Source organism: Oncorhynchus kisutch, linkage group LG8 (genome assembly GCF_002021735.2).
Source record: "Oncorhynchus kisutch isolate 150728-3 linkage group LG8, Okis_V2, whole genome shotgun sequence".
NCBI classification, from domain to species: domain Eukaryota; kingdom Metazoa; phylum Chordata; class Actinopteri; order Salmoniformes; family Salmonidae; genus Oncorhynchus; species Oncorhynchus kisutch.
The window spans coordinates 19,597,973-19,612,093 of NC_034181.2; the positions used below are offsets into that span (position 1 = coordinate 19,597,973).

A 14,121-nucleotide genomic window follows, 5' to 3' on the forward strand; every position below is an offset into this window, starting at 1 on the left:
TCATCTTTGTCCCCATGTGCAGTTGCAAACCGTAGTCTGGCTTTTTTATGGGGTTTTTGGAGCAGTGGTTTCTTCCTTGCTGAGCGGCCTTTCAGGTTATGTTGATATAGGACTCATTTTACTGTGGATATAGATACTTTTGTACTGGTTTCCTCCAGAATCTTCACAAGGTCCTTTGCTGTTGTTCTGGGAGTGATTTGCACTTTCGCACCACAGTACGTTCATCTCTAGGAGACAGAACGCGTCTCCTTCCTGAACGGTATGATGGCTGCGTGGTCCCATGGTGTTTATACTTGCGTACTATTGTTTGTACAGATGAACGTGGTACCTTCAGGCATTTGTAAATTGTTCCCAAGGATGAACCAGACTTGTGGAGGTCTACAATTTTTTTCTTGGCTGATTTTTCTTTGATTTTCCTATGACGTCAAGCAAAGAGGCACTGAATTTGAAGGTAGGCCTTGAAATACATCCACAGGTACACCTCCAATTGACTCAAATGACGTCAATTAGGCTATCAGAAGCTTCTAAAGCCATGACATAATTTTCTGGAATTTTTCCAAGCTGTTTAAAGGCACGGTCACCTTAATGTATGTAAACTTCTAGCCCACTGGAATTGTGATAGAGTGAAATAATCTGTCTGTAAACAATTGTTGGAAAAATTACTTGTGTCATGCACAAAGTAGATGTCCGAACTGACTTGCCAAAACTATAGTTTGTTAACAAGAAATGTGTGGAGTGGTTGAAAAACGAGTTTTAATGACTCCTACCAAAGTGTATGTAAACTTCCGACTTCAACTGTAGGTGTTTTAGATTACTGAATGACTATGTGGCTGTGTGCATCTCTCATCTCTCTAGGGAACCCACTGCTTCTCAACTCCTCTCTGCAGCCAGACCTGACAGTGGGTGGGACCTATAGCAGCCCCATCTGCTTCCAGGACTCCATAGACAACAAAGAGCTCTTTGACCCCCTGCCAGACATCAAGGTCAAAGTTCAGAGCTCCTTTATGGTTTCACTAGGTGTGGCCGACCGCGCTGAGTACCATGCTGCCAAAGGCCATCCGCCTGAGACCTTCCCCAGGGGGCTGAACCGAGACTACAGCAACAGCACTGTGGAGAGACGGAGCACCAAGAAGGGCCTGCTCACCCCCAACAGCCCCCACCTCAACCCCACCAAAGATCAGCTGGGAACCACGGGCATGTTTGGGCATCTGGGCGGCCGGTTGGTGGTGCCAAATACTGGTGAGCTTCAAGACTCTGAATTACACTTGAAGCTGTGTTTGAAGCAGAATTAAACAGTTGGTGTTGCCAAATACTGGTGAGGTACAGTACATGATTTATAAAGACAGATGGCGTGACTACTTTTTGATTGCTTCTCTCTGATAATATTGTCTCATTATAGCATTTTTTTTTCAGTGTGTCCATTCTAAGAGAAAATGAAGCTCTCAATTTAGCAAAACCATGCATACACGTGACTAATTAAAAGTAAACGTAGGCTTAGTAAATCTGTCATGGCTAGTGAAACCAGGGATGCATCCCAAATGGGCACCCGATTCTCTATATAGTGCCCTATGGTTCCTGGTCAAAAGTAGTGCACTATAAAGGGAGTATGGTGCTATTTGGGATGCATTCCAGGTTTCTTTAATCTCACTAGAGTCTAATGCATGTTTCTACAGTACTGTATAGCGAGCTAGTATAGATGTTTGTTATTCCTCTACATCAGGGATCATCAACTAGATTCAGCCGCGGGACAATTTTTTATAGACTGCAAAATGACCACAAGAAGCCCAAACAGATATAATATTTCACTAAAATGTAATTATTTCAAACCTTGCTTACATTTGTATAGGATCACGTCTCTTATGCGTGGAAGTACTTTGGAACAGATTTCCAAAATGAAAATCACTTGGAGCTGATCTGCTGGTGTTTTTACAGTCTTATGTCCAACAATAAAAAAATGCAATTAAAATTGGGAACACTGCTATACGTTCCCACCAGCTCTCCCAGGCAAACAGGGGTCAGGCCTCTTACCATAGACTCTAACTTCAAGTAGAGGTAGATGAGTTTATGAGCACTGCCACAGCTGTCAGGATCAACAGTTCCATGTGAACTGTAGCTCTGACATCTCTCCCCTGGGTCCTCGTGTGTGTAGAGCCCTCTGTTCCACTGGAGAGGCACAGTGAAATCAGGCTCCTGCAGTCTCCTGGATGTGTGAGTAGAGAGACTCAGAGCAGTCAAGTGGATCACTCACACCTACAATCTGCAGTACCTATAACAACGCTCAATGGATGGCCATACATGGCCAACACTTATCACTAACTGCCAGTCTCTTCTTTCAGGGTGGATACATATCCTACACACTCAAGCGCAAGTGATCACACGCATGAACAGGCACACACAGACAACCTTCAATACAATATTAGTCATCAGTCTCTCCTGTGGGATTTAAACTGATGATGTTCAAGCTTTTCCTATGTGAGATGTGAGTTTATTTATTTTGGCTTCCAAAGGTTCCCTGTCACGCTGATGATTTAACAGGTCCTGTAGGGCTCCTATACAGCGATCACCAGTAAAATGTCTGACAAGGCGACAGGTGTTGGTTTAATGAAAGCTAACTAGTTGATTTGCCAGTAGGGAGATGGCAGGCGGGACGACGGCAAAACACATCCTTTACTGTTTATAGACAGGTAGGTATTGAATCTCTGTCTATCCCCTAGTCTCCTGCTAACCTTTTTAAGGTTCCAGACAGGATTTTATGCATTGTTTGTGTCTTGTTTTTATGTATGCTCAGATTTCACAAGGTAAATGGCATTGTTTGTAATAGATTAATTGTGCTTTGAAGCTGTGGGGCTGTGTTTACACGTAATATTATGCGCCTCTGTGCTACGCCACTGTTATAACTATCCAGCTCAGGGCTCCATCTATGCATTTGGTTTGCTAACTTGCTAGCTAAGTGGTTAGATGTCAAGAACAAGCTTCTTGGTTACAGCAGAGAATCCCCCCCCATCAATCCCCTCCTGGATCAAGATCCCTGTTGCCTAAATTATGGGTGTAAATATGTAAATAGCGCCCCTTGTGTGGATTTCCGGTATACCCCGGTGAGGTACAGAAACGGTATGAAAATATGGATATCGCCCTACTGTAGTTGTTGACCCTGTTGTTGTGTCTTGCAGGAGTCAGCCTGCTGGTACCGCATGGGGCGATCGCTGAGGACCCAACCTCTGAGATGTTCATGGTCATAAATCAGGGAGAGTCCAGGTGAGAGCACAACTCATGATCGTCTGTCTTTCAGTCCCCACCTATTTCCTCATCTTGCTTCTTTCATCAAACTTTACCATTCTAGCTATGCTACTTGTCCACCCTTCCCCACCTATGTAAAGATGTACACTGAGAGTCGGGAAGCAAGTTCAGGAAGTGAATACATTTAATAAATGAACAAAACAAGAAACACAAACAGCGCACCGACATGTAACAGCAACAAGGACGACTGGGGAAGAAACCAAAGGGAGTGACATATAAAGGGCAGGTAATCAAGGAGGTGATGAAGTCCAGGTGAGTGTCAATATGCGCGTAACGCTGGTGACAGGTATGCGCCCTGACGAGCAGCTTGGTGACCTAGAGGCCGTTGAGGGAGTACAAGTGACAGTACCCCCTCCGTGACGCGTGGCTCCAGCCGCAGGACGCCGACCAAGATGACGATGTCGGGGATCAGGAGCGGACTGGTCACCTCTGCTAAGGCGCCGGAACCTGACGATCCGGCTGAGGCGCGGGAGCATGTTGACCTAGAGCGTCGGAGAGAGCATACATGACTGTACCCCCTCCCCGGTGCGTTTGGCTCCAGCCGCAGGACGCCAACCACAGGGACAATCCCAGGGATCCGGAGCGGACCGGTCACCTCTGCTGGGGTGCAGAAACCTGATGAACCGGCCGGCTGAGACCTCCCCGGTTGCCTCAATTGAGGCACAGGAACCTGTTCACCCAGTTTAGGCTTGGGAGCCGATCGAACCCACTGAGGTATGGGAGCCGATCGAACCCACTGAGGTATGGGAGCCGATCGAACCCACTGAGGTATGGGAGCCGATCGAACCCACTGAGGTATGGGAGCCGATCGAACCCACTGAGGTATGGGAGCCGATCGAACCCACTGAGGTATGGGAGCCTACAAACCGGCTGAGGCATCACAGGTAGTCATCATTCTGTAACGATGTACGCTGAGAGTCGGGAAGCAAGTTCAGGGAGTGAATACATTTCATTAATAAAACATGAAACGGGAACAATGACGGCTGGGGAAGAAACCAAAGGGAGTGACATATAAAGGGCAGGTAATCAAGGAGGTGATGAAGTCCAGGTGAGTGTCATTATGAGCGTACCGCTGGGGACAGGTGTGCGCCCTAGCGTACAGCCTGGTGACCTAGAGACCGGAGAGGGAGCACAGGTGACAACGCATTTCCACCGTCTGAGGTAAAAGCGTAATAAATAACCCAGTGTATCCATTACAGTTCTGCATAGCTGAATATTTCTTTAGCTAATTTAGGCAAATAAAAACCTCCAAATGAAGACTTATGAATGTAGTCTGTCCTGCTCAGTATAAACGTTGGTGACCCTTCCCACTCTGTGTTTATGGAGGGCTCTGGCAGATAGGCTATGGTGCTCGCTGGGTCCATCTAGCAGTCTCCACAGGAATCCTTTAGGTGTCAAGATCAGGCTGATCATTTCCACTGTAGCCTCATAGGTGGTATTCCAGCAACAGAAAAAGTTCAGTTCATATGCAGCAAGCTGGGTTTATTTCCAATTTAGTCCAACTGACTTCAAGGAAGTAAAGTCCATATACCCAGTAAAGTAGAGACACACACAGACCGTAGGAAGAAAGAATATGGGTTGAGGTGGTGGGTCTTTCGTCTTGACATACAGTATTATTCATTCCCGTCATGGGCAGGTAATGATCCTGTGATGGACTCCCCTCTCCAGGGGGCCTCTGCTCTGGCTGCTCCTTAGTTGAAGCCCCCTGGGGCTACAGCCTGGTAGCCGTCACCACTCATTCACAGCTTTCCATTCCAACACAGTGGGGGAAGGAAGAAGTGTGAAACTCCAAGGAAGGGACCTAAAATGGCTGACAATTAATGGTCTGAGCATTCAAAGACAGCTATACAAATTGTTTTCAGTATGTTCCGTGCATACCTGACCTGGGTGAAATATTTCAGAGTAGCTATATGAATTCTAGATTTTCTATTGATTTCAAATATACCTGAAATATACCTTCAAGTACAGATGGGTTCAGGCCTGACAAGTAAATGGTATATTTTCCACTCTATGTGAACGATTCAGCGTTACACGAGTGAGTCTGTTTACTGTGTAGACATCTCTCCCTGACTGAGGTTTGAGGACTTGTCATCCTAAGAGCTGTCACTCACTATCTATCCTCACCAGCCAGAGGTGCCAGCAGAGAATTGCGTCCTTTCTTCTCTCTAAACTAAACAATCCACAGCCAATAGACTTATCCCAGCCATATAACAGAATTCCATTAAAATATATTTTTCAGGTTGTTATTTTGAACTCTGTCAAAGGTTTGGGGAAAATATTTTTAAGACCGTTGGTTTTGGTGAAGTTGGAGATATTTCCTTTGCCCCCAATTGTTAGATGAAAGCATTTGTGTTTGGTAAGATGGAACTTTTAACCTATTGGGGCAGAATCAGCCCAACTTTCTTACCACAGGCAGAATTTGAGTTCATGGTGGTAAAAAACAAACACAGTATATAAACATTTCTTCTGTTGTGGTCTGGTCTATTGCAGATCTGTTTATATTTCAAAACCAGAGCCACCTGTTTTATACACCCACATTTCTACAACAACTTGGGAAGTGAATTTAAAGTTCTACATTCTAAATGTTCTTTATTGAAGTTCCGGATGATAGGTGTTTTCCCCTTGTGGTGTCGGTGTTACGGTCATGACTGGGTCTGTGCAGTGCATCTAGATGGTGTGGGAGTACGGTCATGGCCGGGGCTGTGCAGTGCATCAAGGTGGTGTGGGAGTACGGTCATGGCCGGGGGCTGTGCAATGCATCTCTCCCCCTTGAGGATGAAATGACTCCTCCGCCCAGCCACTGTACCTTCTGGTCAGCCTCAACAACACCCCATAGGGACAGACTGTGTCTGTTGTCCAAATGACACCCTATTCCCTTTATAGTGCACTACTTTTGACCAGGGCCCATAGTTACACTATACAGTGTAGAGAATAGGGTGCCATTTGGGATGCAGATTGCCTGTTTATTCTGGCTGTCCTGCTGGAAAGATGTGCAAGTTCTCCTAAGCCCCCTCGGGTCATATGGTCATTTGATCAGCAGGTGGGATGTCACTGACTGTCTCTGGCTGTAGCCATTGGTAATGGTGTTAACATAGCATTCATTTTAAAGCCACTAAAAGGCATGTACAAAAAATATCATAAATCTGATCTTGTAGTCTATCATGTAGAGTGTTCCCCTTTATATACCAATCTGATGAATGTCCCTGTTCTCTGCCCAGGAATATGCATCGCCTTAAATGTACAAAAACCCAGTTGGACAGGCAGGTGGGAGACTACAAGCAAATCAAGGTGAAGCTAATGGAGCATGTTAATGTGTGCATTTATTTAGCCCTGCGCAGCCTCTCCTCTCTCTGTGGCGTTGTGGCCCAATATGCCACTTTGCACAGCTCCCCAGTCCCTGAAGAGAGAGTGATCAGTCACTTTGAATAATGGACCTCATCTAGGGCCAGGGAGGCAGCCGAGCCATACGTAGGTACAGGACCCTTCATGATGATGACAAGTGGAATTGAAAAAGAGGGATGCACCCTAAATAGTACACTACTTTTGACCAGAGCTGGTCAAAGAGAGCTAGTGTACTGTATAGGGAACAGGGTGCAGTTTGGAATGCAGGGAGGTACTTCTGCTTTTTTGTGCTGCTACTGCTGGACTCTTCTCACTCATAAGTGGTAGGCAGCTACTTAAAACCCAGGTAATCTGCTCCTTGCGTAGCTGCTCTTACTGTTGAATGTGTGATCAGGCTTGTCGCTGTTGGCTGAAGGATAATCAGAGATATCGCTGGCTCATTCCAATCTATGCAGGGCTGCTGGTGATTGAGAGTGAGCAGTGAGCTCTCGTCTGAATAAAAAAAGGTACATGATGACTGTGTGAGGTGGAGGTTGCACTCATAAGCACAGAATATGAAACCATATAATGTATTGCTGTTTATTACTGCATTCCCTAGAAGGGTATTCAGAATATTGTGCTGTTCAATAACACGAGCCAGTAAAATACCTATATTATAAAAGGAAAAATATAATGTTTTATCAATAGAAGTCCTGACTCATTGAACATGTTTGGAAAGTCTAAGAGGTGTCTGCATTATACAGTGGGATACAATATACACAGTATACCAAACATTAAGAACACCTTCCTAACATTGAGTAGCACCCCCCCCCCACACACACACACACCTCTTTTGCCCTTAGAACAGCCTCGCTTCGTTGGGTCATGGACTATACAAGGTGAAAAATGCATTCCACAGGGATGCTGGCCCATGTTGACTCCAATGCTTCTCACAGTTGTGTCAAGTTGGCTGGATATCCTTTGAGTGATGGACCATTCTTGATACACAGGAAACTGTTGGCCATGGAAAAACACAGCAGTGTTGCAGTTATTGACACAAACCGGTGCACCTGGCACCTACTACCAAACCCTGTTAAAAGGCACTTACATTTTTTGTCTAGCCCATTCACCCTCTGAATGGCACACATACACAATCCATGTCTCAGTTGTCTACAGGCTTAAAAGTCCTTAACCTGTCTCCTCCCCTTCATCTACACTGATTGAAGTGGAATTAATAAGTGACATCAATAAGGGATCATAGCTTTCCCCTGAATTCACCAGGTCAATCAAATGTATTTATAAAGCCCTTTTTACATTTGCCGATGTGACTTGTTAAGTGCTATACGGAAACCCAGCCTAAAACCCCAAACAGCAAGCAATGCAGATGTAGAAGCATGGTGGTTAGGAAAAACAGAAAGGAAAGAAAGGAAGGAAGGAACCTAGGAGGAAACCTAGAGGAACCAGGATCTGAGGTGTGGCCAATCCTCTTCTGGCTGTGCCGGGTGGAGAAAACAGAACTTGGCCAAGATGTTCAAACATTCATAGATGACCAGCAGGGTCAAATAATAATAATCACAGTGATTGTAGAGGGTGCAATAGGTCAGCACCTCAGGAGTTAATATCAGTTGGCTTTTCATAGCTGAGCAGCAGGTGCGGTAAAGCGTAAAAAACAGCAGGTCCGGGACAAGGTAGCACGTCCGATGAACAGAACAGTTGAAACTGAAGCAGCAGCATGACCAGATGGACTGGGGACAGCAACCCAACCCAGACAGGAAGATCACGTCAGAGACTCAACCCACTCAAGTGACGCACCCCTCCTAGTTACAGCATGGAAGAACACCAGTAAGCAAGTGAGGTAGAAAATTAGAGGGTTAGAGGCAGGAAATCCCAGTGGAGAGAGGGGAACTGGCCAGGCAGAGACAGCAAGGGTGGTTCGTTGCTCCAGTGCCTTTCTGTTCACCTTCACACCCCTGGGCCAGACTACACTCAATAATAGGACTTACTGAAGAGATGAGTCTTCAATAAAGACAAAGGTTGAGACCGAGTCTGCGTCTCTCACATAGATAGGCAGACGAATCCATAAAAATTGAGCTCTATAGGAGAAACCCCTGCCTCCAGCTGTTTGCTTAGAAATTCTAGGGACAATAAGGAGGCCTGCCTTTTGTGACCGTAGCGTACGTGTACAATATTTATTCCACGGGACATGCTAGGTCCAGAGTATGACTGTGGCAGTGAGTATGTCCAGAGACATGTTGGACAAAACCCACTGAGTCGATGATGGCTCTGAAAACCTTTTGGAGTGGGTCTGTGGACTTTTCCATGTGAATATTACAGTCACCAAAAATGTGAATATTATCTGCCATGACTACATGGTCCAATAGGAACTCAGTGAGGAACGCTGTATATGGCCCAGGAGGCCTGTAAACATTAGCTATAAAAAGGGATTGAGTAGGCTGCATCGATTTCTTGACTAGAAGCTCAAAAGACGAAAACAGTCATTTTTTTTGTAAATTGAAATTTGGTATCGTAAATGTTAGCAACACCTCCAGCTTTGTGGGATGCGGTGGGGACATGGTCACTAGTGTAACCAGGGGGAGAGGCCTAATTTAACACCGTAAATTCATCAACGCTTAAGCCAGGTTTCAGTCAGGCCAATCACGTCAAGATTATGATCAGTGATTAGTTCATTGACTATAACTGCCTTGGAAGTGAAGGATCTAACATTAAGTAGCCCTATTTTAAGATGTGAAATATCACAATCTCTTTCAATAATGACAGGAATGGAGGAGGTCTTTATTCCAGTGAGATTGCTAAGGCGCACACCTCCATGTTTAGTTTTGCCCAACCCAGGTCGAGGCACAGACACGGTCTCAATGGCGATAGCTGAGCTGACCGCACTGACTGTGCTAGTGGCAGACTCCACTATGCTGGCAGGCTGGCAGACAGCCTGCTGTCTGGCCTGCACCCTATTTCATTGTGGAGCTAGGGGAGTTAGAGCCCTGTCTATGTTCATAGATAAGATGAGAGCACCCCTCCAGCTAGGATGGAGTCAGTCACTCCTTAGTAGGCCTGTTTTTGGGTGAGTCCCAGAAAGAGGGCCAATTATCTACAAATGCTATCTTTTGGGAGGGGCAGAAAACAGTTTAACCAGCGATTGAGTTGTGAGACTGCTGTAGAGCTCATCACTTACCCTAACTGGGAGGGGGCCAGAGACAATTTCTCGATGCTGACACATGTTTCTAGCTGATTTACACACTGAGGCTATGTTGCGTTTGGTGACCTCTGACTGTTTCTTCCTAACGTTGTTGGTACCGAAGTGGATAACAATATCTCTATACTCTCTACACTCGCCAGTTTTGGCCTTAGCCAGCACCATCTTCAGAATAGCCTTAACGTCTGTAGCCCTGCCCCCTGGTAAACAGTGTATGATCGCTGGATGATTCTTTTTAAGTCTAATACTGCAGGTAATGGAGTCGCCAATGACTAGGGTTTTCAATTTGTCAGAGCTAATGGTGGGGAGGCTTCGGCATCTCAAACCCCGTAACGGGTGGAGGAGAGACCTGAGAAGTCAGATGGGGAGAACCAGTTGAAAGTTTCTGTCGACTGAATGAGCGACACCGGTTGAGCATTCTGACAGAATTTCCTTCCAGAAGCCATGAGAAATAAAATTTGACTTGATTTGATTGAGATTGTCCGGCGGCCGGTGTTGTGCCGAAAATCTCCCCCTCCCCCCCCCCTTCGTGTTCTTCAGTGCTGCGACTAGCTTGCTATATGAGATTTGTCCGTTTAGCCTACATTTCACTGATCTTAGTAGCAGAAAGCATTTTTGTATGCAGTTTTCGGTTTGGCTATTTGTTTCAAGTGTATGTGGCTGTTCTTGCTTTAATGCACCCGTGGGCGCCCGGTGTCGTCCCCGGCAGGATGCCGCCCATGTCGCCCGTACTTAAATCTGATACATATTTTATTTTAGTTTATAAATAAATCTCTTTGCCAAAATTCGGCATCTCTCCTATGTCTTATTTGACTCGAATTTTTGAAAGTGTAAGGATAAAAGTTCAGCCCTAGTTGTTCTGTGGTTGTTCGGGCGGCAGGTAGCCTAGTGGTTAGAGCGTTGGGCCAGTAACCGAAAGGTTGCTCGATTGAATCACAGAGCTGACAAGGTAAAAATCTGTTGTTCTGTCCCTGAACAAGGCAGTTAACCCACTGTTCCTAGGCATCATTGTACATAAAAATGTGTTCTTAACTGACTTGACTAGTTAAATAAAAGGGGGAAAAAAAAATCTTGCTTGCCAACATTTTACTCCCTCCTCTGTTAAATATAACACACATACATGTATTATTAATTTAGGTTGCCTATTCTGATGTGAAGTTTGTTATATAGAAAGTATTTGACTGATGTGTGCCACAAAGTATTTACGTCTCTTTTTAAACGCACAGCAGCATGTAAACAAGTCCACAAGTTGTGACAGGAAATGACGTCAGTCCATGTCATGGAAGGAGCAGGTTTTCTTAATGTTTAAATACTCACTATACATTGATAGTGAAAGGTGAACCATCAAAGATCCTAACCATTGTTTGGCAGTCCACACTACAGTATGTTTCAATCCTACTGAAATAGTTCACAAAGTCATCTGCCACAATGTTATTTCTGTCATTGTTTATGCCTCAGGGTATTTGTTTAAAGTAACACAGTGTATCTTGATGCTGTGAACTTTCCACCTTGCTCCCTCGAGGATCTGGATATAGCCTTAATCACTTTTTATTTAGGGGAGGAAATCTAGACAAATCTCAGATCTCTGGTCTGTCATGACTGATATGAGCTTAGAGAGCTTTGCGAATGCATCTCGCTTCCTTGATCTTACTTGGCCTTTTTAAACCTCTGATGCCCGCCCGCCCGCCCACCCACCACCCGCTGCCACACCGGCTACCCCTCCTGGCAACAAAACATTCCGATGCTATTTATTGTCAGAGATTTTTTTTTATGAACACATCGTATTTGAAGGTAAATTGTATTCTGACTTTACATCTTGGGTATCTAGCAGGGATGCCAAGAATCAAACACCTGCAGGCGGCTCTTGGTTTCTGTCTGCTGTTTGTGAATTTGCATGACTGTCCACCACCCTCATTAGTTTTTCCTCATTAATTGCTTTAATTTCATGCAGCACCACCACAAGAGATGATCAATAGTAAAGATAATCACTCCAATATGATAAGCACGAGGCTGATGAATATGCAAAGTCAATGCGGGATCCCTTTATAGGACTATTAGTGCTGCACACTCAAGCCTTTATCATACAGTACATTATCTAAAATACTGTATGTCCTTCTTTTATACAGGGAATACAGTGCCTTTGGAAATTATACAGACCCCTTGACTATTTCCACAATTTTATGTTATAGCCTTAATCTACAATTGATTAAAAAATAAAACAAAGCGAAAATAGGTGATTTGAAAAACAGAAATGCCTTTTTTACATAAGTATTCAGACCTTTAGACCCAATTCCGTGTCTCAGACCCTATGAGACACGGAATTGAGCTCAGGTGCCTCCTGTTTCCATTGATCATCCTTGATGTTTCTACAACTTGATTGGAGTCCACCTGTGGTAAATTTAAATTGATTGGACATGATTTGGAAAGGCCCACAAATGTCTATATAAGGTCCCACAGTTGACAGTGCATGTCAGAGCAAAAACCAAGCTATGAGGTCGAAGGAATTGTCCGTAGAGCTCAGAGACAGGATTTGTGTCGAGGCACAGATCTGGGGAATGGTACCAAAAACATTATGCAGTGTTGAAAGTCCCCAAAAACACTGTGGCCTCCAAACTGGCCAAACTGAGCAATTGGGGAAGAAGGGCCTTGGTAAGGGAGGTGACCAAGAACCCTATGGTCACTCTGAGATAGCTCTAGAGTTCCTCTGTGGAGATGGGAAAACCTTCCAGAAGGACAACCATCTCTGCAGCACTCCACCTGTAACGGCTGTTTGAAGAAGTGGACCAAAGCGCAGCGTCGTAACTGTTCATTTTTATTAATAGAACTGAACACTGAATAACAAAGAGAATGAACAAAACCGAAACAGTTCTGTCTGGTGCAGACACAAAAACAGAAAACAACGACCCACAAAACACAGGTGGGAAAACGGTAGACAGCTGCCTCTGATTGAGAACCACACCCAGCCAAACACACAGAAATAGAAAACATAGAATGCCCACCCCAACTCACACCCTGGCCAAACCAAAATAGAGACATAAAAAGGATCTCTAAGGTCAGGGCGTGACAATACCAATCAGGCCTTTATGGTAGAGCGACCAGACGGAAGCCACTCCTCAGTAAAAGGCACATGACAGCCTGCTTGGAGTTTGCCAAGAGGCACTTAAAGATTCTCAGACCATGAGGAACAAGATTCTCTGGTCTGACGAGACCAAGATTGAAGTCTTTGGTCTGAATACCAGCGGCACATCTGGAGGAAACCTGGCACCATCCCTACGGTGAAGCATGGTGGTGGCAGCATCATGCTGTGGGGATGTTTTTCAGAGGCAGGGAGTAGTTAGGATCGAGGCAAAGATGAGGACAACAACCCTAAGCATACAGTCAAGACAACGCAGGAGTGGCTTCGGGACAAGTCTCTGAATGTCCTTGAGTGGCCCAGCCAGAGCCCAGACTTGAACCCGATCGAACATCTCTGGAGAGACCTGAAAATAGCTGTGCAGCAACGCTCCCCATCCAACCTGACAGCGCTTGAGAGGATCTCCAGAGAAGAATAGGAGAAAGTCCCCGAATACAGGTGTGCCAAGCTTGTAGCATCATACCTCAGAAGACTCAAGGCTGTAATCGCTGCCAAAGGTGCTTCAACAAAGTACTGAGTGAAGGGTCTGAATACTTATGTACATGTGAGATTTCTGTTTTTTATGTTTTAAAAATATGTTTAAAAAAATTCAATATAAACGCAACAATTTCAACGATCTTACGGAGTTACAGTTCATGAGGAAGGGATTGGACAACTTTGATGGGGGCCACAAATAAATTGAACTTATGAGGTGCCGCAGTGGCTTGTGGGTCTGTGTAACCACCCCCCACCCGTGATAGCTAAGACAAAACATTTTACATTTTTAAGTTCACTTCCTGTAATTCTGCACATTTGCCATGGGGCGTAGAGAAAAAATAGCAGTTTTACGGCTGCCAGTTACCCATGCCTGTTATAAGGAAATCTGTCAATTGAAGTACATTTATTAGGCCATAATCTATGAATTTCACATGACTGGGAATACAGATATGCATATGTTGGTCATAGATACATTTAAAAAGTTAGGGGCGTAGATCAGAAAACCAGTCAGTATCTGGTGTGACCACCATTTGCCACATGCAGGGCGATATCTCCTTCGCAAAGAGTTGATCAGGCTGTTGATTTGTGGCCTGTGGAATGTTGTCCCACTCCTCTTCAATGGGTTTGCGAAGTTGCTGGATATTGACAGGAACTGGAACACACTGTCGTACACGTTGATCCA

The 14,121-nt window shown here is 45.0% G+C and overlaps 1 protein-coding gene across 3 annotated transcripts in view; it reads left to right on the forward strand.

The window, feature by feature from the left end:
• LOC109896107 (netrin receptor UNC5D-like) overlaps nt 1-14,121 on the forward strand; it is a 228,927-nt gene that overhangs the window by 198,160 nt on the left and 16,646 nt on the right. For 2 of the 3 annotated variants that reach the window (XM_020490361.2, XM_020490362.2), the window contains 2 exons: nt 856-1,239; nt 3,171-3,255. In XM_020490361.2, coding sequence (XP_020345950.1) covers nt 856-1,239; nt 3,171-3,255 — 469 coding nt within the window. The remainder of the gene's footprint in view (nt 1-855; nt 1,240-3,170; nt 3,256-14,121) is intronic. The other variant, XM_020490363.2, reaches the window with a different exon arrangement.